This window comes from Oryctolagus cuniculus, chromosome 14, assembly GCF_964237555.1.
Source record: "Oryctolagus cuniculus chromosome 14, mOryCun1.1, whole genome shotgun sequence".
In the NCBI taxonomy this organism is placed as follows: domain Eukaryota; kingdom Metazoa; phylum Chordata; class Mammalia; order Lagomorpha; family Leporidae; genus Oryctolagus; species Oryctolagus cuniculus.
The window spans coordinates 79,733,465-79,760,581 of NC_091445.1; the positions used below are offsets into that span (position 1 = coordinate 79,733,465).

The 27,117-nt window shown below is 43.5% G+C and overlaps 1 protein-coding gene across 21 annotated transcripts in view; it reads right to left on the reverse strand.

Annotated features, from left to right (window-relative positions):
* Window positions 1-27,117, reverse strand: part of PDE4D (phosphodiesterase 4D) — a 1,654,385-nt gene that overhangs the window by 45,573 nt on the left and 1,581,695 nt on the right. For 20 of the 21 annotated variants that reach the window (XM_070056730.1, XM_008262244.4, XM_070056728.1 and 17 more), the window contains one exon: window positions 12,431-12,543. In XM_070056730.1, the coding sequence (XP_069912831.1) occupies window positions 12,431-12,543 (113 nt within the window). Of the gene's footprint in view, window positions 1-12,430; window positions 12,544-12,629; window positions 13,394-27,117 lie in introns of those variants that run through there. The other variant, XM_008262253.4, reaches the window with a different exon arrangement.

Sequence of the window (27,117 nt, forward strand, 5' to 3'; positions counted from 1 at the left end):
GAGAAGTCAACCAGCGAATGGAAGACCTCTCTGTCTCTCTCTCTCTCTCTTCCTCTTTAATTCTGCCTTTCAAATAAATAAATCTTAAAAAAAAAAAAAAAAAAAAAAAGGATTTAAGTCCAAAAAGCAATCTCCAGGAAAAAAAAATTAGTTTTCCTGATGTGTAATTTAAAAATACATGTATCTCTAACAAAAGATTTATTATATACTAAAAATTATCACATACTCTTAAGGAGATTGAAGAAACCACACTGAAAACAAGATTAAGAAGACAAAGAGAGGCCAGCACCCTGTCACAGTAGGTATTAATCCTCTGCCTGCAGCGCTGGCATCCCATATGGGCGCCGGTTCTAGTCTCGGCCGCTAGTCCCATTCAGCTCTCTGCTATGGCCTGGAAAAGCAGAAGATGGCCCAAGTCCTCGGACTCCTGCACCCACGTGGGAGACTTGGAGAAAGCTCCTGGCTTCGGATCAGCGCAGCTCCGGCCATTGCGGCCATTTGGGGAGTGAACCAGCGGATGGAAGACCCTTCTCTATCTCTCCCTCTCACTGTCTGTAACTCTACCTCAAGAAAAGGAAGAAAGAAAAGGAAGAAAAGGAAGAAAAGGAAGAAAAGGAAGAAAAGGAAGAAAAGGAAGGAAGGAAGGAAGGAAGGAAAAATCAAAATATGTATCAAAGACAATGTTACTTGGTTTCATTATTATTTTGTTTAAGTTGACGATACACGTTTAGTTTAAAAAAAAAAAAAGGAAAGTAAGGACTAATCAAATATTCATCAAATATCTAATCTATGAGCAAACCTCTCGAAAGAAGTTCCTAAACTTAATTTTTATACATTTTTAAAAGAATTGTTGCTTTGTTGATCCCTTTTGTGAAATGGGGCTTCCTTGCACGTAACAAAGGGACACCCATATAAATTTAAAACACTCATAATTGTATCTCTTTATTAAAAACCACAATTCTCTCCCAAAATTCTTGCTACAGAGCCCATCACTAAAATTGTAGTTCATTCTTCTTTTTGTGAAACTTGAAAGAAAAAACTAGCAAATATACAAGTAAGACACAATTTTTCTTGATTAAAGAACGTACTTTCTTCCTGAGAGTCGGAGTGATGTAAAGGCATAAACAATATAGTCACCTAAGAAGCATTTTCTTTGCAATTCTGTGTAATCTGGCATAATTTATAATTCTTTAAAAAGACACACAATCATTTGTCTTTTGCAAGATCCTCCTTTTTCCCTCTAATTCCCCTCTGACATGAACTATCTGTGCTTCCTGCTCTGGTGGTTTGGACTGGAATGATCATGGAGAATTAAAAAAGAATAAAAGGAAAATATTATGATACATTTCTCCAAACATGCTGAAGAGTATTATTTCTTCAAGATGTCTTTATTCATGTTTAAGTCCAAAATAAAAACAAAGCAACCAACACACTGCTACGTTCAGGGAACACAGCCTGAATTCAGCCAGTTATTTTCTGAAATGGAAAAGGCAGACATCAGCCTGCACTTACTTCAATATGGCAGCCACATCTCTGCTTGGTTGCTATGGACACATCCCCGTCACGCCTCTGCCTTCTCCTCTTCAGACCTGTTTATGACAGGCCGAGGTGTTTCCTATTATGGTGCCTATGTCTGCACAGTGCACTGCCTGCCAGTAATAAAAGCCAGAGGCTGCCAACATAGGGATTACAGTGCAGCAGACCAAAGATGCTGATGGGAACCCAAGCACGCCCTGGGCAAAACTTCACAGAATACTCTCTAACAGGCAAAGGCCAATAAACACATCCTTTCTTCCCAGGCTAGCAGGGAAAGTATTCAGGAACAGGTCATTTTCAGTTGGAACAGACTAACAGTAAGCATGTTATTGCTAAAAGAGTTACAGAGGAGACAAGACAACTTAAGGCCAAGAGGATAACCTGTATGGCTTTTGCCTGTGGCTATAAACTTTTAATTTACAGAGATGGGAGTGCTATAGAATGTTTTACTAAATTTCTGAGAAATGATATCTATAAGCAGAACTATGGCTCTTAAGCAGAAAACGCTCAGGATTCTTGTTAACAAGAGAGGAACACCTTCCATGGACTATAATGCTCAGACTCTAAGATTATCAATGCAAGATAAGAAACAGCATTTACATGAACTAGCATCATGCCTCCTGGACCCAGTAATAGTGACTGACTATAAAATGACACAACGACATTCACTGGATTTGAGTTAAACATGGTGTAGACAGCCTTGTCAGAAGAATAAAACAAGGTCAAAAGTATTGTACTTAGAGTTTGGAGAATTACAAATAAAACACTATAGAAGGTTAATGGAAAAAGACATTAAATCCATTTATGGGGCCCGGGAGTGGGAGTCAGAAGACAGGACAAAGGCTCCAAAGAGGAGGTAGCATCCCATGGGGCCGGTGTTTTGGAGTAGCAGGTTAAGCCTCCACCTATGATGCTGGCATCCCATATGGGTGCTGGTTCGAGACCAGGCTGATTCACTTCCAATCCAGCTCCCTGCTAATGAGCCTGGGAAAGCTTCAAAGATGGCCCAAGTGCTTGGGCTCCTGCATCCATGTGGGAGACCTAGGAAAAGCTCGGGACTACTGGTTTCCACTTGGCCCAGTCCCAGCTGTTGTGGGCATTTGGGGAATGAAAGAGCAGATGAAAAGATTGCTCTCTGTTGCTCCTCCTCTCTCTGCAACTCTCAAATAAATTTATTAAAAAAGAGAGAGAGAGAGAGAGGTAGCATTTCAGATAAACCTTAAAGGATAGTAAAGATTTTTAAAATTTGTTTAGAACAGTTTTAGATTTAGGGAGAACTTATTACAGAGAGTTCCTATGTACTCAACACCCAGTTTCCCCTATCAGTAATATCCTATATTACCATGGTACATTTTACAAATTATTGGGCCAATACTAATATACTAATTTTTTTGACAGCTAGACAGTGAGAGAGAGACAAAGAGAAAGGTCTCCCTTCTGTTGGTTCACCCCCCAAAATGGCCACCACGGATGGAGCTATGTGGATCCAAAGCCAGGAGCCAGGAGCTTCCTCCTGGTCTCCCGCGCCGGTGCAGGGCCCAAGCACTTGGGCCATCCTCCACTGCCCTCCCAGGCCACAGCAGAGAGCTGGACTGGAAGAGGGGCAGCCAGGACTAGCACCGGCGCTCATATGGGATGCTGGCGCCGCAGGTGGAGGATTAACCAAGTGAGCCACGGCACCGGCCCCAGTGATAGACCATTAACTCAAGTCCACACTTCAGATTTCCTTAGTTTTTAATTAATGTGGTTTCCGTGATCCAGAATCTCATCTAGGACATGTTAAAGTTACTCGTCCTGTCACTTCAGGCTCCCCTTTGCCACGGGATTCTCAGATTTTCCTTGTTTTTGATGCCCTTGAGAGTTTTGAGAAGTACTGGTCAGGTATTTTGAAGAATACCAGCCAATTAGGATTTTATCTATTTTTCTTATGGCTAAATTGGAGTTAGACATTTTGGTAACAAAATTACACGCATAAAATGTCATTTTCATCAGACCACATCATGGGTACATGGCTTCTCACTATCAGTGTTGGCCTTGATCACCTGGCTGAGATAACTCCACAGATCTCGTCACCATACAGTTTGCTTTCCTCCTTTCCCTATTGTTGTTTGCAAGGAGGTCATCATGGCACGGCCTACATTTAAAGACTACAGAGCTATGATTTCTTCCATGGAAGACGCACTACCTATGTAAGTTATCTGAAATTATTCTTGAGAGATTTTCCTCCATTTAATTACTTGTAAATCAGCTGTCAATATCCATAAGTCACGTTGGTATATATTTTATACTTTGGGTTATAATACTACATTATCATTCTCATTATTTGCTTAAATCATTCCACAATTCTTCCCACATCCCATTGCTGTATCCCCATCAGCGGCAGGCAGTGTTGCTTTGAGCACATCCTGACTTTATGGCAATACAAGGTGCTCCAGGCTCATCCTGTGTATTTCTTGCTCAGGTCCCTACAATCAGCTCTCTCTGGAGAATGACAGTCAAACCAAAATATGGGTGCCAGGTATTCTCATGGGTATTGTGGTTTCATTGATTCTAGGGCCCTTAGCTGACAGAGCAAGGAGATATTTGTGGTAACCTAGAAGACTAAGGTGTTGAGAGGTAGATTGGAGTGCAGCTACCTTCTTAATATACTTCCCTTAACATTAAATATTAATAACAGATTTTGTGCCTGGGTTACCTCTGGTCTCATTCAGAAGAACAACAGAGATACATTCATGTGTGGGGAAAAAAGATGGATTGACTCTTCCTCTCCACAGTCTTACGCATTTCTGTTAGGAAAAGCTTAGAAAGTTTCTAGATACTCATTCTAATAAAACCTCAGGCCAGCTTGATGAGCTGTACTGACAATTATACAAAGAAACAAAGGTAAATAAAATATAATAGGAAAAAACATACAAATCCGAAACTTGGCTTTGTAAGCACTCCTGATGGGAAGAAGGGCACAGGACAATACTGTGCTCAATCCTCTTTCGGTAGTTTTCAACATCAGCAGGTCACCTGGAAGCTCGGAGACAGGAACCAAGAAGGCAAACAAACCTCTCCCACTCTCACCTCCCAAAATAAGAAAGGCCAGTTCTGTTCGGTCATTGGGGGAAAGAAAGACTACTACTACGTTCCTGATTTGGCCTGGACTAGCGGTGGGGAACCATTTATCTGCCGCAGGCCATCTGGATACTTATAACATCACTTGCTAGCCACACAAAATTATCAACTTAAAAATTAGCCTGCTACAGATTTATCGAATTTCAAGTCCCAGGCAAGGCCAGACCAAATGAATTCTGTGGGGCTTCTACAGCCTGTGGGCTGGATGTTCCCCGCTCCTGGTCTAGACCATTCTCATATTTTAATGCATTAAATCATCATGGCAACTATTTAACAGATGAAAAACTGAAGCACTGAAGGTAGAGGACTCCAACTGACCTTTAGTAAGAAGCAGAGAATAAATCCAACCTGGGCATTCTGCCTAAGAAATGAATATTTAATGAACAGGAGATTTCTGCTGAAGAAATTAGACATTTTCTCTTCCAGCAGAGAAATCCCATTGATTGCAAAGAAAAACCATAGCTTGTGTAAAAAGAAACATTTTTCTAACAAAAAATGACTCAAAAATTTTCTTGCTGATTTATAATAGTTTGTCTAAAAGTATGTACAGTGTCTAATAAACATAAGCAAACTGCCTTAGGAGTGGTATACTGATAAAGGTTTTCTCCTTTTGTCAATTCTAATGTAGGTCAAAATATATCACTAGAACACCAAACCCATTTTTTCATGCATAGCACTGCTTAGGATGAGCTGATTAAGTGGGCATTTACTTTTAAAAATAAATCATATTAAATTAAAACACTTAATAGCAAGTATGAATATACATGGAAATGACAAAGTTTGAGCAAACCTAATCTGTAATGTTTCTTATGGAAGAGAATGGCTCATGTTTTCTAAAAAGCCATTCTGTTCTTACACTGGAAGAGTATAAGACACAGGGTTTTTCTCAATCTCTTTTTGTATTTATTCTAGACGGGCGGGCACATGTAATTGACTCAGCATCCAGTATGTGCCACGCATCAGGTGGAGCTTTGTAGAACCATAACTAATGCTCTCAACAACTTCTCAACTTTATTTTCCCCCTTTACTATTCCGATTTATAAATGAAAAAAGCTGAGCTTCAGAGAGGTAAGGCATGTGGCCCAAAATATTAGCTAGGAAACATCAGAATGGGAATTTGAAACCAGGGCTGCCTGTTGAAAAACCTCAATGTTCTTTCCACTTTACAAAGCTGCCATGAGTATCACTGCTGCAAACTCCAGGCCCAGGAGTAAAGCTCACTCATCCTCAGCACAGAGAAAGCACAGGAAAACAGTAACACAAGTCTCAGAATACTAAACCACAAGTTACCATGGCTTCTTGAAGACAAAGCAGTAGGGGCCGGGGCTGTGGCAGAGATTAATGGGGGCCATACGGGTACCAGTTTGAGCCTTGGTTGTTCTACTTCTTCTGATCCAACTCCTTGCTAATGCACCTGGGGAAGCAGCAGAGGATGGCCCAAATCTATGGGCTCCTGCATCCATTTGGGAGACCTGGAAGAGTTCCTGGTTCCTGGCTTCAGCCTGGTCCAGCTCTGGCTGTTGTGGCCATTTGGGGAGTGAACCAGCAGATGGGAGAGCTTGTTGCTCTCCCTCTCTCTCTCTCCCCCCCTTTTTCTCCCTCTTTCTCTGTAACTCTGCCTTTTAAATAAATAAATCTATTCAAAGTAGTCTCTAATACTAAAGGCTAATAAATCTATTATCAATCATTGTTGATAACCTCATTTCACTAATTTTCTAATGAACACAGAAGAACTGCTGTTTAAGCAACAATCAAGACTCATCCCTCTTAGGTGAATAAAAGAAAACACCTTCTTAAAATGTCTTTTAAAACTAGTACAAATATTAAAATACAGGGTCAGTGATCTCTGCTTTCTACAAAGATCTCTGTCAGTTTAATAACCACAAGCAGCCAGGGACAGAATTACTGCCCTGACAGAGCAATGCTGCCACCAAAACAAAACAGCAACTTGTAGCTTTAACAGAGTTGGTGCTCCTTGCTGAAAAAGAGCAAACCAGACTCTACATATTTTATGGATCAACTAAATATTGTGGCATTATCAGCATTTCCTAGCTATCATATATGTGTACCTTAACTAATAGCTACCACCATCTACAAGATTATCACAGAGATCTTAAATGGAATGAAGTATTATCCACCATCCTCACTACTTAGGAGAACAAAGAAAAAGTCTGCTTAATCTATCCATAATACTGAGAAAGTACAATTTTATCTGAGTCAAGACTTACATTTTCTATTTTTTTAATGGAGATTTCTCAAAGTTGTCACTGTTTTTTAAAACAAACCATAATAACTGATAGCATTTTTTCTAATAATGATTGTTTTATTAGAAGTTCTGGATAATTGGATGTTTGGGATATTTAGACTTTCTGGGACCAAACACTGACACAGGAGTAGAGTTGATAACAAGAGAGACAAATGAAGATGTCTTTTAATCACTAATGCCTTGTAAAGTTAAAGTCAAGGGCCCTCCTACTCAATGAAACAAAAACTTCCACTCAAAGTTTCCTGAGCTGGAATTTTAGCACAGTGGGTTAAACCAGTGCTTGCAATGCCAGCGTCCCATATGGGCGCTGGTCTGAGTCCTGACTACTCTACTTCCATTCCAGTTCCCTGCTAGTCAGCCCGAGAAACCAGAGAAAGATGGACAAAGTAACGGGGCCCCTGCCATCCACATGGGAGACCTGGATGAAGCTCTTGGCTTTGTCCTGGCCCAATCTACACTGTTACAGCCATTTGGGGAGTGAATCAGTGAATGGAAGCTCTCTCCCTATCTCTTGCTCTCTCCTCTAACTCTGCCTTTCAAATTAAATAAAATAAATATTTAAAAAGGTGTTTCCTTCTTCCTAATCTTCCTAAAAGAAAATAAAGCACTTCTTTCTCCCTAGCAATGATTATAAAAGAATTCCCACTCCTTCAAATTAAGTTTACAGTGCTATATGTAAGTTTATGCAGTGGATAAAAGAATACATGCCGGCTGGTGCCGCGGCTCACTAAGCTAATCCTCAGCCTGCGGCACAGGCACCTCAGGTTCTAGTCCTGGTTGCTCCTCTTCTAGTCCAGCTCTCTGCGGTGGCCCAGGGAAGGCAGTAGAGGATGGCCCAAGTGCTTGGGCCCTGCACCCCATGGGAGACCAGGAGAAGTACCTGGCTCCTGGCTTCGGATCAGCGCGGTGCGCTGGCCACAGCATGCCGGCCGCAGTGGCCATTGAGGGGTGAACCAACGGAAAAGGAAGACCTTTCTCTCTCTCTCTCACTGTCCACTCTGCCTGTCAAAAAACAAAACAAAACAAAACAAAAACAAAAACAAAAACAAACCACACATGCGACACACCACACCTCCACACTCAAGCATCAGGAAGCTCAGTTTCCACACTTACAGAAGATATTTCCTTTTAAAATTTAAAGTTTCTCTTTAGGTATGTTGTGAACTCAGCAATTATTTTATCTAAGTTTTAACAGTTTAATGTAGAGAACAGTTCCCATTTTCTCTATAAAACTAAAATGCTTTTTCCTGACTCATTAGCCAAAGGTTATTCCCGCTCTGAGTTATCTTGCTTGCATCATGGTGAGGTACGTCACGATTTCGTCTCTTCCAAGAATATCCTATATTCACTCCAGCACCTCTCCTGCCCCTAAGAAAAAGTACAAAGGTCTTGGAAAGTGCTGGTGTCTTGTTATGCACTGACTACCACAAAGCAGCAGGGGGAGCAGCCAGAGAAGGCATGGAGCCACAGCTCCCCAGAGAAGGAATTTAATTTATAGGCAACAGAAACGTAGTCCGGGATGTTTGCTAAAAACCAGAGACAATAAATTCCATGGGGAAGTCATGAGCACATCTACAGAGCTGCCCTAACTACATTTTGAATGAGCTAGGAAGAAAGGTGAAGTCTCTTACAAAGATGCATGAATCCTAACTTCAAGACAGACTTTTCAGCTTGAAGCCCAGTAGTGTCCTGCAATGGCAGGCCTTGGAACGGCCCCCAGCAGGAGAGATTAGAAATGAAATCCATTCCTAGAGAGGACCACTTCAGAGGAGACTCAAAATGATTTCGTTTTCTCCTTCAAACACCCCTGCACATGCACTGATGAGACGTACATTACGGGGTCACAAAGGATAAAGCATCATCCTTGAAAGCCCCCAAGGCCCAGCCCCCTGCTCTGCCTTCCTTGCCGCCCCCATCTGATGCACTTTACAAAAGAGAAAGGTAGCCAAAAGCACCGTCAAAGTCTTCTGTACTTTACTCAAGAGATGCCTGAGCTCTGTGAAATCCACCGCGAGGGATGGAAACGTGCCCCACCAATCCACATCGTGTTTTACACGCTCAAAAAAGTAGTGAGCGCTGGGTTTTCGGCTTTAGAAAAAAAAACAAAAAAGTATTTAGTTCCTCTGTCTGGAATTCAAGAGAAGACTAAACTTCTAAATTAGAACTTCAAATGTGTATGTCTGTATTACACCAAAGAAACTGTCAATAAAATTTAAGCATACTTCACAACATGGAAATGTGTACTCAAAGATAGTTCTCTAAGAATTATACTGTGAAAAGTCACAAAACTGAAAACGTCTAGCATAATTTTGACGGAATGATCACTTTTTTTCTAGTCAAATAGGCAACCAATAATGTCTGGACTTAACCCCCAAATAATACCAGTGACAACAGGTATGGTGTCTTCCATTCTCAGACACTGTTTTAGCTGGCTGTTGTATATACATACTTTTGTACTCTTAACTCTGACCTTTCAAAACAGTTATCATACTCATATTATGTCAAGAAAACTCAAGATGAAAGTTTGTCATTTTTCTAATGTAATTCGGCTAATAAGGAACAAAACCATGATTCAACTTTCAGATCTGTTTTCCAAAGCATTGAGACCTCGTGAAAATTACCCTCAATTGTACCAATGAGTTTCAAAAGGAAATCTGCACAAATCTAAGGTAGATTAATGTATTTATGAGGGTGAATACTGTAGATTTAATCACTCAAATGCCATCTGGAATCTTACTCCACGTGTGAGACAGATCTTGGCCTTGAACAAGAATTCAATAATTTTCCTGCCTCAATATCATCAACAAGCAGTACGACTATTATAATTCCAATATAGGAAATATGGCTAATAGCTTCTAAAGCATCAAAAACTGCTAACTGATTAGGTTTCTTTTTTTTTTAATAGATGAGTAATTTAACCCAATTTTTAAAATGGATTTGTGAAATCAATTTCCCTCTTCTAACACCCAAATCCATCTCTACAATAAATATTTTCTAGCATCACTTTAAAAATCCCGATCTCTTAACAGTTCCCACTGTGCTCTTGTGCTTCAAATTGATTAAAGTAAGTGTTTAAGAAATCTCGTAAGACAAAAAAAAAAAAACAAAAAAACACACACAGAAAACTACCATTATTTTCAAAGGCAAAAAGAATAAAACAGAAAACACTGATAAAGGTGGATGACAATAAAATGCATAGCCAAAAAGCAACGTTTCAGACTTCTCTCTCACACTGGAGAGATGTGAAACAAGGGAGAGGACTTGTGATGTAAATTCTCCTCTTCTGCAGTTGAGGCTGAGTGCAGCATCCCTCCCAGGGGTTTCCTCAGTTTACCCACCTGGAGGCGGTTTATTTCAGTCCCTGTGGTCAAGCAGAAGGGGAACCTTACAACTTTTACTAAAACCTTTTTTTTGTCTTTCCTACACTAATCCTTTTTCATCTATAAAAGTCACAGGAGCTTAACACTTACTTAGGAATGAGTTTTAAAAAAATGAATGGCTCAGGCATTAAAAGTTTGAAGCAACAGATTCAGCTCACCTAAGTTTAATTTTAAAAATAAGTCTTACGTCAGTCATCTTTCAGCCATAAGACATAAACACGCTACAATGATGTTTTGAAAAAGTACTTCCTCACTTTACCTGTAAGTCACTTCAACCAAATAAAATCACTTGCCATCCTAAACCTCTAAGTAACTAATGGTCTATTTTCAGGGCCTTCACAATAAAAATTGAGAAAACAAAAAACTTTTATTTGATACCTTTCAAAAAAAAAATCTGAGCAACCATCGTGACTTAAACATTTTGTAATCCTAAGGTGTAGGTTGATAGTTGAAGTCATTGACAACCTTAACAAACTTCATATTAATTTTAAAATTCAGACCTAGGTCTTATCATTAAGAACATGGACTTGAGGGGGAAGTAATCTGTAGCTGCTCAGGCTGATTCTGCCGAAAAGGTATTATCAAATCATCCTGAAAACATAAAGCAAATGCTTCCATGGCCAAGTGCCTTATCAGTCTGCTCTTCCTTTTTGCTACCCAGAATCAACCAGACCAGACAACCAAGAACTCCGGTGCACGGCAGAATGGTCTCATTCACCGTGTAGGACACTATGGGTGCCCAGCCTCGTCTATTGCTACTAGAGTCTGATTAAGGAAAAACAAATCCCATTTTCTAGAACTAAGAATTTGTTAGCCGCAAGAGAACAATGGCAGCTAATGCCAGCGCAGGGAGTAAGAGCCCCACGTAAGAAAGTAGTCACCAGTCATTCTAAGCGGGAGCCACACCAGACTTACAAACGAGGCCCAAATGACCAAAACATACATCTGCTCAACTGGGATGCAAACGGGGAGGTTCAGTGTGCGTGTAGATCGACTGGCACCTGCAGGCAGTGTCTGGGGAAACCCTAACAACAATGCTATCTGCACGACCAATGTGAACAGACAAGGCAATCAACTGGCATGACATTGTTATAAAACTGCAAAAGAAAAAACAAGTGGGACACAAACTATGGCTAGGTTTAAAAAGCCATCGCTCCTTGAAAAAGAGCACACAGATAAACAGTAAAATGGGATAACCTAACTGACCTTGCAAATAGGTGGCCACACATACTTAGAGGTCTCTATGGGGCCACTATCACTAATTGCCACACAAAGTCACCACCAGTCCTTACTGGCTGAAGCCACGGGCCATCTGCATCCAAGATGCACATCCCGTCTGCCTTTCCTGCTCCCTCAGCCAAAGAATCATTAAAAACATACAGAATCCCATTATTTCCTTGCATAACTAAAGGCAAAGAGGAATAGGAATTGCAAAGAATACGGCAAAACTTGAAAAGCCCCTACCTGGCCTTCCAGGCTACCTTAAGGCCGGGTCAGGCTGCAGGTTCCTTCTCAGCCCCCTAAACTCCGCTATGTGCCCAGCCCCGCAGGCTCCCTGCAAGTCCACGACCCCAGCAAACTGGGACTCGCTCTCCCAAGAATAACGGCAACGGAAGTAATGAACCCTCGAGCCTTCTAACTTGGCCAATGTTCCCTGCGCATGCCGACCGAGAGGGTGAAGGCTGCGTTCTTCCAGGGCACCCTGACCACGAGACGGAAGGAAGGCGAAGGTTCCACGTTCGAGGAACTCCTGACTTGGGAGTGGGGACAGCTGGTGACGTCCAGGTGATTGCCTTCACGCCCGGCAACTCTTCCTTCCTTCCGGGCATCCCAAGAACACCTCCACCTGTGCAATGCCCCGCGGACCCCACTGGCCTGCCGCAGCAAGGACGAAGTGTCACTTGGGAATCCCGGGTCCTCGGGGCACTCAAACTGCGTCAAAGTCGCTTTCGCGAACGGGGCCCCTATGTGGTGTGAAGGAAGAGAGGCGGAGGGCTGCCGCCCGTCCGAGGCAAAGGGCACGGAGCGTGCCAAACCTCTGCGGACTATTTTTCCCGGGGCCACATGCACCGGCGGCTTCCCGGGGCCTGGGACCCGGGGGTCCGGGGGCGCGGCGCGGGGAGCTTACCTTGTTGGAGGCCATCTCACTGACGGAGTGCCTGGTCTGCAGCGTCTCTAGCTGGTCCAGACACCAGTCCAGCTCCTCCAGGGTCTCGCTGGCCAGTTTCTGGTAGGCCTCCTCTGCGAAGAGACAGGGAAAGGGGGACTCAGTTCTCAGGCGCTTCGCGGGGCCGCCGGCGAGTTCAAAGGGGGCCATCGTGCCGTACCCCGCCATGCTCGGACGCCCAGTGCCCGCACATGAGGGCTGCTCCTTCATAGTGCCCGGCACCGCAGCGCCACGGCGGCCAAGGCTGCGCTGGCGGGGCGGCCGGCCTCGGGCGGGCACCGTCTCTCCAGCGTGGCGTCGCGGGGCGGCCTCCGGGAGGGCGCGCCAAGTGCTGCCGGCCAACTTTGACGCGGAAAGCCCACGAGGCGACTTTTCGACGGCGCGGCGGGCCCGGCTTCCAAGGCCTGGAGCGAGCTCCGCTCCGGAGGGCGGCGGCGGCGGCGGCGGCGAGGGAGGCGCGCGCGCGCCCGGGCGCCGGCTCGCGGAGGAGCGTCTGGTCCACGGCCCGGGCCCCTCGTCCCCCCCGGCCCCACGGGCCTCGAAGCGAGTGAATCAGCCGCAGCTGGGTGCGCGGCCACCACGTTTCCTGTTTTCTTTCTCAAGTCCTGGGGCGGAGGGCGCAGCGCGGCTCCATCGCCGCGGCGTTCCGGGAACACTCCCCCTCACGCCCCTCGCGGCCCGCGGCGCTGTCTGGCTCCTCCTCAACCCCCTTACAAAGACATTCCGAATTGCAAAAGCCCGGCCGCGCCACCCGCCGCGTCCCCTGCAGCCCCGCCACTACGCCGCGACATCACCCCCGCGCAGCCGGGGGCCGCTCGCTTTGATGAAGCGCAGCCCGAGAGGCGCGAGCGTGTGTGTCTGTGGGGCGGCTGTGGGGCTGTCTACGCAGGGAGACCGGCGGAAAACCCGGCGTGGAGCGCCCGCCGCCCGCCGCCCGGGGTCGCGCCCGCCGCGGGGCTCCAGCGGGACCCGGCGCGCAGGCGCGCGCGGCCGCGCACCTGCCCCGCGGGGACCCTGCGCGCCCCGCCGGGCCGCGCAGCCCCTCGCGGTGGCCCTGGCTGCCAGAACCTCTCGGCCTCCTCAAGGTGTTGCGGGAGGGCGCGGCGGGCGCCACGAATAAAGCTTGCTGGGGTCCGCACAGCCGTGCCCGAGGGGTTAGTTAGGGCTTTAGGGTTTCTGAGGATTTAGGATAATGGCATTTCTACAAACACCTGGCTCTTCCACCGCCCAGCGCAGCTTCTAAAAAGTACCAGACTTAGATTTGGGGGTGGACATAAACTCGCAAACCAGACAGACAGTATCTTGGGGTCTGGACGCTTCGGCATTCAGAGATTTGACAGTATGTTGCGTTTTTTGGAGCAGGATTGCCTAAGAGTTATCTTAAAGGAACAGCAACGTGAAGGCGCCACATGCAGGGAGCGTTCCACACGTGTCCTGCATACGCGCTTCCTTTGTGGAATTGCACAAGAGCCCACGGCGGGCTCGTGGTGCCAAGGAAGAGCCTGCGAGGGTGCTTCTGGCCACCAGGCCTGGCTAAACTACAAACACGCGCCAAGCGAACTACAAAGGGGAGAAAAGGGGACGTTCTAAACCCACAGGCTTCGGAGGGTAGAGGGTTCTATTTAGACCCGGGGACCCTGGGCACTCTCCCTCCGCTGGTCAGTTGTGCGCTGAGAGCGGCTCACCATTGGCGTGGGGGGACAGAAGCAAACCGCCCAGCACGTTCATCTTTTAAAACCTGGCCATTGTCAGCGACAAAGACGACACTGCAAACCTTTTGTCTTCCAACGGACAAGTATTGGTGGAGAAATTATGCCCTTGAAATTTAGACTCCATACTCTATCTGGGGGAACAAAGAATTTCATGGATTGGATCTCAGGCTCCTGGTAGTTTTCAGATAGGTTTTAACATAAAATTTGTAAAGGTTCCAGTAACTTTCAAAGTATTTGTTACATGTGCCACGTGGCTTGTTGTTATCTAGGATCTTGGAGTGTTTGCTGTTCACTCTGAGACTAGCTTAAAATTTCCCTTTACCTCTCATTTCTCTCTCTCTCTCTCCCTCTCTCCTCCCTCTTTCCCTCCCTATTTCTCTCTCTCTTTACATCAACTTCTAAACCTATACTTCAGGTGAACAAGCAACTCCCTAAACCTTGCCAGGTGTATGGGACTTAGCTGAAGACTTCTTTCTTAACCAGGAGAACAACCTTTAGGATACTTTTTGGTAAGTGTAAAATACACTTCCAGTTCTTCCTGATCACAAGAATATAAAAATATTACATGCTTGCTACAAAAATGAAACATTCCACACAGGCATAGAAAGTCCCTTGTAATCTCATACCCTACAGATCAAAAACAATAATTCAGCCTGTTGTAACACAAGCATTTTCACTTCACTGAAAACCTCCCATATGTGAACGTAACTACCTGGTTACCATAGCAGTGCATCTGGCATATAGTTTTGTTTTCTCCCTCTCTCTACTGTATACATAAGGGGGGCAGGAACTTAACTTTTCTTTGCTCATTTGAGTTGTGCACAGTGAGCACATCCAGGGGGTTAAGGAAACACAGCCAGTGTGTCTGGCACTTGTCCAGGGCCATCTTTTCAGCCACTGGTTTCAGCAGACAGCAGGAAGCCACCTTCCCCTCTAAGGCTCCACTTCCTATGTTCCTCTCCCCTGCCCTGCAACTGTCTCAAAGCTTGAGCCCCAGGGACTCCCAGCACATAAATAAAACGCACCCCTTTCCTCCCATCACCACCTTCATCAACTTCCCAAAGCTCTCCAGAAATCAGCGATACAAATCCTTGTCCCAGACCTACCAGGTCGTGGCTCCACATATTGTATTTCACTCTTTATTTTTTAATGTGGAAAAATAATTCAGGCAAGTGTCAGGTTAATGCTTTAAGACATGGTGCACTTAAGATTCTTGTACAGAATTTGCTCTTAAGAAGGGACTGCAGTGACAAAAGGGACTATGAAACTCAGAACATCCCTTTTATGTCTAAAGCATAGATTAGTCATTTGGCAGGATTTGGGTACAATTATAATGTGGTGTGTACTTGTATTTTGACTTCTAAATCTTCTGCATACATTGTATAAATCTGAGGAATGAAAAAAATGACCTTGAGCATAACTACTTCCAAGTCAGGACATTACAAACAACAGAGTAAACAAGTTTATTTGATAAAACTATCAAAGAATTATTGTTGATAGTAGCATAGGGCTGAGAATATTACTTAAGTTCCAAGGTTAGTAGGCAATATGCCTAGCCACAGTTTTAAGATCACTATTAAAGTTCCATTTTAGGAATTTTAACCCCAAATGTTCTAAGACATTGAGTAACTGACCTTTTCATCCTTAACCAAAAAAAAAAAAACAAAAACAAAAACAAAAAAAAAAACAAAAAAAAACCATACACACAGAAACAAAAAACAAAAAACCCCAAACAAAACAAAACCAAAAAAACCCCTCAACCTCTCAATGTGGAGTTGCCAGCTATCCTACAGGAAACTGAGTCACCACTCCAAAGAGCACACCTAATGCCATCTACAGCTAGCAGCACAAAAACAGTGAGGCAGTTAATTTTGACTTTTACCCAAGTACAGACTATTGAGTAAATTCCACAAAGGTCAGCAGAAGGGCTCTGGAAAAGCAACCAAGGAATAACTTGAGCCTTTGGAAGTCTCTCCTGCAGTAACATCCCTTTACTTCGACACCCTTGAACTATGTAACACCCGGGGTTCTGCTGGGGCTCTTCAGTGAACAAACAGTCCTCAGTTCTTGCCGGCCAGCACTTGGCTTCCGTCATTGTGATGCGAGCAAGGGTTCCCCTGACACATGGCCTGACACCGTGCCAGGAGCTCCAGGGGGAGATGCTGAGGCAGCAGCTTCCCTTTGCCAAGGAAAGAAGTCACCGCCTCGGAGCCACCACAGCTGGCTGGAGGCTGAGGTCGCCTTCTTGTGACATGTGTAGCTCATTCTGCTTGCCCACAGCTCACAGAGATGCTGACCACTGAGGTAAAAGCACCCTCTCTGCAGAGGGGGTGGGGCTTGGTTCCTTGCCAGCACTGGAAAGGCTAAAGGACTGTGTAAGTGCCACAGTTCCTAGACAGTTCTCATGGTGTAAATGAAGAGAAAAAGTGCAAAAAGTCAATACTTGCTTTGGGCACCATTTGCTTTGCCCTTAATTAGAAAAATAATCATAATAAAAATAATAACAGTGATTCAAATTGATTTTAAATTAAAACAACTCCATGAAATAGCTCCTAAGTACAAATACTTAACTATATATATATATATCTTACTAACCAAGTGTCGTTTTTCTCTCTCTTGATTCCCACCCAAATTCCTTCTTCCTAAGGAAGGGGTTGATAGCTTCTGAAGTGGGATAGAACTGGAGGAAATGATTTTTATTTCACCATGGGTTACTTTGAGCTAGTGACTCTCTGACTTTGCTGCAATGAAAGATGTGTGCAGGTTCGCTCTGACTTTTGCTGACTTAACTTTTTTCCTCTATACATTTTATCTGATGGGAAATACATGAAGGCCTTGGATTCTCTTTCAATGTGTACATACAACAGGTTCAAGCAGAGCTTGCCAGTGGCAAGCTGCTCTCATTTCCAAGTGTATTTCTGGCATCATGCTCTTGTTTTGAAGTATTTTAAAATCTTACAAAATATATAGAATTTCACTCAGTACTTCAAATAACTTCCAAAGGGAAGATGTGCATAATTTTGTGAGTATTTTTAATCTTCCTACTATCTACATTTTTTTTCTAGTGCTGCCTGTAGCTCTCGTAGAATTTTTTAAATGAAATACACACAGGATTGGGTTTCACTGACTTCTTTTCCCATCAGTAACTCAACATTTATATAGCACCAAGTACGTATCATGTACTTTAGTAGAATCTGCAAAAAAAAAAAAAAATGACCAAGTTAATGTGTCCCTTACCCAAGGAAAGCCTAGATTCCTGTAGACCACACTGTAGAGAGTGCTCTGTGAGAAGGAAGCACTGGGACTATGGGACATAAAAAAGGGCTGTTTAATCCAGACTCGGGCAGAAGTAGAATGGGCAAAGACTGAGTCCTACAGAATGAAATGGGACACAAGGGTCGGAAGGATTTTTTAAGAGAAAATGATATGGGTACACAAAGGACCTATGGTCAACCAAACACATGTATGTGGACGTGTGTCTTGAAAAAGGAACGGTCAGGAGTAGAGCCTTGTTCAGGCAGAAAGAGGCTGGAGAAATCCTCAGACACTGGCCATGCAAGTTTTGTCTGGTAGCTGAAGATAGGAGCTTTGGACTACATTTTTAAGGGTAATCACTGAGTGATACTGAGTGCCTTGTGATACACAATCTGATTTTATTGTAAATGGAAAATTCTAGGACTGTGCAATAAATGGGATTGAAGGAGGCAAGGTTGAAGTCAGCAAGACCATTATCTTTGTCCATATTATTACTAGAATAAAATCAAGTAATTTATAGGCCATTTAGTTCCCTGATAATTATCCTTACGTAAGATAATGTCTATATTAAGATCCTTACTTAATGGGCATATGTTCCTCAGATATGTCACACATGAATAGAAGAACTGCTCAGTGTGACCTGAGAAGGGAGGAGGCTTCTTGCTCTTAAAAACCACAGTTTTTGGGGTGAACATTGAGCACAGCAGTTACTTTGCTGCTTGGGGCACCCACATCCCACAGGACAGTGCCTGGGTTTGAGTCCCGGCTCTGCTCCTGATTCCAGCTTCCCGCTAATGAGCATCCTGGGAGACAGCAGGTGATGACTTAAACAGTTGGAAATCTGCCACCCACGTGGGAGGCCTGGATTGAGCTCTGGGCTCCTGACTTTTGGAGCCTCAGGAGTAAGCAAGCAATTGGAAGATACCTGTGTGTGTGGATCTGTGATTGCGTGTGTGTGTTTGTGATGGTGTGTGTCTTGTGTGTGTAACTGTGTATGCCTTTAAGATACCATGAAAATAAATTAAAAAACCAGACAATTCCTGCATCATTCTAGTCAGTGAATTTTTAATCATACTGTAATGAGATGGGAAAACAAAACAAAACTGTATTCACCAGAATTTCTTTTATGGGAAGCCTGCCTGCAAGAAAGTGATAAGGCAGCTCAGGACAGAAAGTGAGACTTTGGGGAAGTCTGCTTTGGGTGGAACTGATCTGCGCATCTTTACATAGGAAAAGGGAAAAATATGCTGGTTGTTCAGCAAGGACTGTGTGTGTATAAGAGAAAAGAAGGAGTTTGGCCTACAAGATAACTCCACGATGTGAATTTTCTCATTCCTCCCCCGTCTTTAATACAGCTACAGAAGGCATAAAATGCTGAGTTAAAGATACTTCTTGTTTTAATGTATCAAAGGGACTAAGCTTAAAGACCAGAAGCAGAAATGTCTGCCAAAGCTGACACTGGAGAGAAACAGCATCTAAAAGAGAAGAAAGCTTTTGGAATTCAGGGCAAGGATATGGAGGGCTTTTGTTCAAGGAACTGGATTTAGAGCCAGGTATAGCCAGACATTTGTGTTGAGGGCTCCAAGTGACAAAGAGTGCTATTCCTTCAAGGAAAACTTGAGAGCAGAAGGTTCCAATCCCCATTCCACTACATACGGGCCATAATCCCAGGAAATTCACCTTGGGGCCAGCTCTGTGGTATAGTGGGTAAAGCCGCTGCCTGCAGTGCCGGCATCCCATATAGACACTGGTTCAAGTACTGGCTGCTCCACTTCTGATTCAGCTCTCTGCTATGGCCTAGGAAAGCAGTGGAAGATGGTCCAGATCCTTGGGCCCCTGCACCCGAGTGGGAGATCCAGAAGAAGCTCCTGGCTCCTGGCTTCGGATTGGCATAGCTCCACTCGTTGCAGCCATCTGGGGAATGAACCAGCAGATGGGAAACACCTCTCTCTCTCTCTCTTTGCCTCAGGTTCTCTGTAACTGAGCCTTTCAAATAAAATAAATAAATCTTTTAAAAAGATTCACCTCATCTTTCTGGCACTTTTTTCATATATAAATTGGAGACAATAATAAGAACCTTGTAATTATTATAGCTTAAGTGAGGGAATGTGAGTTTAAAATAACCTGTGTTAAAAATAATCTGCTCATAACCTAGCAGATTCTTTTCCTTCTTCCTCCATTTTATTGTCTCTTTCCCCTTAAGTCTCCAACTTAAAAGCAAATAATCCTGGCTGGCGCCGTGGCTCACTAGGCTAATCCTCCGCCTTGTGGCGCTGGCACCCCGGGTTCTAGTCCCGGTTGGGGCGCCGGATTCTGTCCCGGTTGTCCCTCTTCCAGGCCAGCTCTCTGCTGTGGCCCGGGAAGGCAGTGGAGGATGGCCCAGGTACTTGGGCCCTGCACTGGCATGGGAGACCAGGAGAGGCACCTGGCTGCTGCCATCGGATCAGCGCGGTGCGCCGGCCGCGGCGACCATTGGAGGGTGAACCAATGGCAAAGGAAGACCTTTCCCTCTGTCTCTCTCTCTCACTGTCCACTCTGCCTGTCAAAAAAAAAAAAAAAAAAGGCAAATAATCCTATTAATTCAAGTGAGCATATCAACTAATAACTAAGGGAAAACCTTGGGGGTCAGAAACTTAATAGTTACCTGGAATGATTTTTAGGGTGGTGAGTAAAAAAAAAAAAAAAAAAAAAAAAAAAGGAAATTCAGGTAAGGGGTATGGATTCAGTCTGAATACATTTATGTACCTTATATATTTGCTTTAGGAAAACCTTGCTGCTAAATTCAGTGTAGAATTTACACAGATTTTTAATCAGTGATCTCTTTGTGCAAAAACCTAGGTTCCTTTTAACATTGATTTCATTTATGGTTAAAATGTGATTTCTCCCAGGCAAAGATAGAAATATGAAAGGCTGTTTATCTGGGGGTAATTCATTGATTTGTTGAACAATTTTTCAGAACACATGCATGTTATATGCCTAGACTGCACTAAATAATGAAGATTTAACCATGAAAAACATTATCAACAGTTCCCTCTCATTCTCAAGAAGTTTATATTCTGTTGGTTAGGTTGATCTTTTCATCATGATAAACATAAAGGGGGGTCTTCCAAAAATTATGAAAAATGCATACTATGAATAACTGCATAGACTGCAGATTTTTGTCTTCCAAAATGAAACTAATCATTTTTTAAGATTTATTTACTTATTTGAGAGACAGATCCTCCATCTATTGGTTCACTCCCCAAATAGCCACAATGGCCGGAGCTGTGCTGATCCGAGGCCAGGAGCCAGGAGCTTCCTCTGGGTCTCCCATGTGAATGCAGAGGCCATCTTCCACTGCTTTCTCGGGCCGTAGCAGAGAGCTGGATCAGAAGAGGAGCAGCTGGGAATGCTGGCTCCACAGGCCGAGGTTTAACCTACTACTCCACAGAGCTAGCCCCTAAACTCACCTTTTAATTCTGTGGGGTTTTGTTTTGTTTTGTTTTGTTTTTTGTTTTTTTTCCACAAACTTCTCGAAGTCTCCTTGCAGACTGAATACTGGCTTTGCACCAGGTGCTGGGTACACCAAAGAGAAGGAAACAGCATTGGGCTTCAAGGAGTTCATGGTCATAGGAGGAAGACACTCACAGGGCAGTATGCTTATAAGTTGTCCACTATAACCAGGCAGTAGGTAGAGATACCATGCAAGCATGGGCAGGGATGGGACAGGGTAGCTACCACCTGCTGCAGCCTGGGAGAGATCTGGACAAGCTTTCTGATGGGAAGAGCATCAGCCCTGAGTCTCTAATGGTGAATTGAAAAGTTAATCAGGTAAAGGCAGTGAAGTGATATTTGAGACACGAGGCACACACGTGCCATTGACTGCTGGAGAACCTGTGTGATTAAGGAAGCTACAGGCAGATAAGGATGTAAAGTTTACATCAAACAATGGACAAAAATAGCAGCAGAGAAGTAATTTTGGAGGACTTGTATGCTGTACTGACAGTTACTGTTTTTTTCTCAGAGTCATTAGAGAATCTTCTAAGCTAGGGCCCATGTTGTGGTACAGCAGGTTAAACTCTGGCACACTGGCATCCCATATGAGTGCCAGCTCAAGTCCTGGCTGCTTCATTCCAATCCAGCTCTCTACTAATGCACCTAGGAAAACAGCAAAAGATGGGACAAAGTACAGGCCCCTGCCACTTGCGAGACTCAGATGGAGTTCCAGGCTCCTGGCATTGGTCTCGACCAGTCCCACCTGTTTCAAGTGAAATATTCATATTGAAATCCAAATAGCAAGTGTTACAGCATATATAAAGAATAGTGTTTACAAAATAAGCAGAAATTTCACAAGAATGCATCAACACACTGGTAGGAAGTCTGGGGAAAACAGGTGAATCCTACCAAGACCAGGATGGGTTCCCCATGCAAACTAAAAGGGGAAGATCAGCTGAAATTCCTACCTATGCTCGTGGCTCTAAGCTCAATCCAGTATGAAGAGCTCACTTCTATTTTCTAACACCAACATTTTAAAGATTTATTGAAAGTAGGAGTTAGAGAGAAAAAGAAATCTTCCATCTACTGGTTCACTTCCTAGATGGCCACAATAACCAGTACTGGGCCAGGCAGAAGCCAGGAGCCAAGAGCTTCTTCTGGGTCCTCCACGTGGGTGGAAGGGGGCTAAGCACTTGGTCCATCTTCTGCTGCTTTTCCCAGGCCATTATCAGGGAGCTGGATGGGAAGTGGAGCAGCTGGAACCTGAACAGGCACCCATATGGGATGCCAGCACTCTAGGCAGCAGGCTTACCTTACCCATCATGCTGCAATGCCAGCCCCTAACAGCAATATTTAAACCCCTATTTCTCCATCAATACCACAGGAGGCAATATTGCTTATGCTGTCTCAATGAGACTATTAAGACATACCTGCACTACCTACTTATCACCCCTGATTCTACATACACATATACACTCTGCTATTGGAGCTTTTATTAAAAAAAAGATTTTTGAATTTCAGACTTTTATTAAATTTTTCCACAGAACATGACTTTTCTGTCTTAAAAAACACTTTCTTAACCTTTATAATTCCCAGCCACATTATACCATGGATCTACTTTTATCAGAGTTTACTTGATTCATTGCACATTACTCTACCTTGCACACACCATCATCCTCATCTCCTGCTCTTTGTCCCAACTTCTCACTTAGCAGGAGTCCCTTCCTAAGTCTTTGCATTTAAAGTGGGCAGTGGGGGTAGGTATAATTTATGATTCTTTGCACTTTAAGGCACAATGCTTTCAACCTTTTTGAAAGTCTAATAAATCTTTTGAGAATCGGATGCAAACATCCCCAGAAAACTGAACATGAATTTATATGATCCAAATTTTTTGCAAAGTGTTTATGGGTCTCCCTGAAATCACCAAGGACTCCAGGTTGATAATTCTTTTCTGAATGAAGCAGAGAAAGGAATTGTTTTAATCAATGCTGCTCTCAGAATCGTTTATTCAGGATCAGTATTACTGTTGCCATCTTTCTTCCCTTTTTGTACTTTCTCATAAATCTCTGCTTAGCACTTAGGCTTTCTTCACTATGAGCTACCTCAGGGAAAACAATGCTAAAGAGACATTCACTCCATTTAAAGAAACAAAAGCTGAGTCAAGGGGAAAAACACCCACACAAAAGTTCCTAGTCACCAGGCTCTTTAAGCAGGTTATGAACGGAGCCTCAGAATGTAATTTCCTATATCCAATTTTTATTCTCATTACTTGTGTTATAAGTACCGTATGCGTGAGAAGCTATGTTGGGCTACTGAGAAATTGCATTTGTTGAGTGTATGTCCATTATGCAACCAGTTTCAGAACTCAAGGTTAGAAGCACTATGCCTTCAAAGGCGGGCAGTCAGAAAGTATTCCCAACCCCAGTGTACACTGAGCTTACCCACTAGCATATGGGCTGGCTCCATGCACAAAGTTAAATGAAAGAAATGTTTTATAGTTCTATTAGAACATGTAAGCAAATTTCAATTCCCAGCAAAAAAAAAAAAATCCCAAAACATGCATGAGAGAATCTATAACCTGCAGAGCGCCTTGTGGGAAGCAGGATGACAGATCAGAAAGACTTTTGAGTCATCCAGATTCCAAAGTCCAGCTTTTCATTGTTCTAGTTGTGTTATCTTGATTTAAATACCTGAGCTCATTACGTAAGTTGGGAATACAGGGTTATATTGAGAAATGCATGAGAAAATGACCGCAACACTCATAGAGCTGGATCTGACTTACAGAAAGTGCTCAGGCAGTAAGTAGTAACTATCCCAGAGCTGGCAGTGTCACGTGCCAGCATCCCCTATCAGAGCACTGTTGTTCCGCTTCAGAGCCACCTTCCTGCTAACATGCCTGCGAAGGCAGTGGAAGGTAGTCCAAGTTCTTGGACCCTGCCACCCACGTAAGAGAACTGGATGGAGTTCCTGGCTCCAGGCTTTGTCCTGTCCCTGCCCTGGTTGCTGTGCCATTAGGGGAGTGAACTGAACCAGCAGATGGAAGCTCTCGCTCTCTCTCTCTCTCTCTCTCTCTCCCCTCTCTGTGTCTCCTTATCTCTGACACTCTGCCTTTCGAATAAATATAAACTTTTTTTTAACAAAACGGTGATTATTTTGATCCAACTTACAGAATTATTTAAATAAATGAAACTGCAATAAATTACTTAATACACGATGGCATTCTACTCTTACAGGTTTTCAATCCTGAAACAATTAGTTTTCTTTTCATCACAATCAACACTCAAGTATTAACTGGTTCTGAGCTAAATGTGAGTAAACAACTCTAGATCTAGAATACCATCACAGGACCACACTGCCTGTTGCAGTCACAACACATGAAAACTATATACAGGGTATGTCACTAGTTATTGACAGATCACCACTTATTATGAGGATGCTGGAAGGATTTTTCTAAACATTTCCTAAAGAATATTTCAATGAACATTATCCCTGTAATAGTCTCCTTGCTCAAAGAGTTCTGTGATCAAACAAGCTTGGGGAATGTTGTATATGCAGCCTTTTGTAATGATGAACCTACATGAACCCACATGAACCTACCACAAGCTAGAAGTTCTACAGCACAGATGCTTACCTAATTTGAATTTAGCAAAGCTATTTGATTTTGGGATGCTTTTTCTCATACACCAACTATCAGATCTTGAAGCTTACTTGGAAAATGTTGTCCTACTCCTATTTACACCTGCTTGTCTGATGAATACAAAACATACACATATGTATTCTGTAGGTTCCCACATGCTTGCAATCTCCACTATTGACACTTTCTTTCCCTTCCTCCTGCCTCTGTATGCAGTTGATAAAAGCTCAGAGGGTAAACTTCCTTCCTTCTGCCCTTCCTCTTTTCTTTTCCTTTCTTTCATTTTTTGCAAAACGAGAGCAGTCCAAACATCTATACATATTTATTGAGCCTCTCTGAAGTGCTAGTTGCTCTGAAATATAAGAACATGAAAGATTCAGTGGCCTGGACCTGGGAAGGAACTCAGAATATCCTGCTGAGAACAGTCAGACACATGACCAACGGCGGCCCAGAGACAGTATAGGGTGGCATATGAATCATTCAGGCGGGGAGTGCTACTGTAGTTTGGAGCAAGGAGCGGGAAACATGGTCCACAGCAGAGTGTGCAGGGTCCCAGAAAGAAGGGAAACCTGGATACACGTCTTCAACGGAGGCTGTGGCTTGAATGGTTGTGAAGGGAGGCCGTTATCTGGCGTTCTTTTTAGGTAGGAGGAATGTCTGGGGCCTGAATAAGTTTAATGTATGTAGGCGGCAAATGGCCTGGATGGAGTAGACCCTTTCCAGGACAGAGAAAGGATGTAGAGTTGAATTCTTAAATGTGTGGCCTCAAGCTAATGGATATTGTGGGAATTGGTAAAGTGCACTGATAGCCCAGAGGGGTAATATGGAGAAGAGAGAAAGAGGTAAATTATAAAGTCATTGGAGTAGTTTAGATGCACAGCTAGAAGCAACAAGTTCTGGAAGTATCCATTTATTGGCTTATTGAAAATTACAGCAATACAAAGAGCATGAGCTTGGGATCAGAGGTTCAAATACTGGCTCTGCAATTCAACAACCATGTGACATATTTTGGTAAATTATTTACCTTCTTTACACCCCAGTTTTATCTTTTGTAAAACAGCTCTAAAAACACACTCTGTAGAAGTGTATTTTTACTCCCAGATACTTTTCTCACATTTTCTTCCTTTCTTTTTTTAAGGCTTATTTATTTATTTGAAAGGCAGAGTTACAGAAAGAGAAAGAGATCTTCAGTCTGCTGGTTCACCTTATCTCTCCACCTCCCCAAATGGTTACAACAGCCAAGGCTGGGCCAGGCTGAAGCCCGGAGCCAGGAACTTCTTCCAGGTCTCCCACATGGGTGCCAAAAGACCCAGTGACTTGGGCCATCTTCCTCTGCTTTTCCAGGAGCATCAGCAGGGAGCTGGATTAGAAGTGGAGTAGCCAGGACTCAAATGACATCTATATGAGATCCTGGAATCACAGGTGGCAGCTTAACCCGCTATGCCACGACACTTGCCCCATATTTTATTTCAATTTCAAGACTAACTTTCATGTAAAAACTGTATATCCATATCTCCATTTGCTTTTTGTTGGGTTCCCTTTAGCTTAAATGCATAATTTGTAAAAAAAATTATAAATATTAATCAAATCTGTTGCATGTCACATGTAAGAGATGCTTTTAAGAGTACTCCATCTCCTTCCCATCTCATCTGAAAATATATTCAAAATTAGCAAAACAATCTTGTAAATATTTTTGATACTAGCAGTAGTCAGCCTCTGTACCTCTCTGAAAATGAACACGATTAGCAGAAGTATAGATGGAACCTATTACTTTAAATTAAACTTGAGGGGCTGGCACTGTGGCATAGTGGGTAAAGCTACCACCTGCAGTGCTGGCATCCCATATGGGTGCTGGTTTGCATCCCAGCTGCTCCACTTCTGATCCAGCTCTCTGCTGTGGCCTGAGAAAACAGTAAAAGATGGCCCAAGACTTTGGGCCCCTGAACCCATGTGGGAGACCCAGTGGAAGCCCCTGGCTCCTGGCTTCGGATCAGTGTAGCTATGGCCATTGCGATCAACAGGGGAGTGAACCAGCGGATGGAAAACCTCTTTTTCTCTGCCTCTCCTTCTCTCTCTGTGTAACTCTGACTTTCAAATAAATAAATAAATCTTTAACAAAAAAAATTAGTTAAACTTGAGTCATTTCAGTAAACAATATGCATAAATCATGTCATTTATGTTTTTTTAACCCTTTCTTCATTACATCTGTAATTCCTTACGATCTTCCTGCAAACGAACATTACGGAGAACCTCAACTTCTGTGCAGGCCGCCATCACCTTCTAGAGCCCAGACTCTGCTCACTCAGGAATTTGGGGAGAATTAAATGAGATGAGGCCATGGCTGACAAACTTTTTCTATGATAAATCACAGTAAAATTTAAACTCTATGCTGTAACTTGAGATACCTGTTTAAAGTAGGAGGTACAATGAATGACATTGTTAATTGCTTTTATTTTTGAAGATAGATGAGTGCTGCTTGCTAGAATAAAACTTATGTGTTGCCACCTGCATCTGCTTAAAAAGGGGTGGTGGGGGACTCTTACTGAAGCATCTCTGGGGGAAGGTGTTGTGGC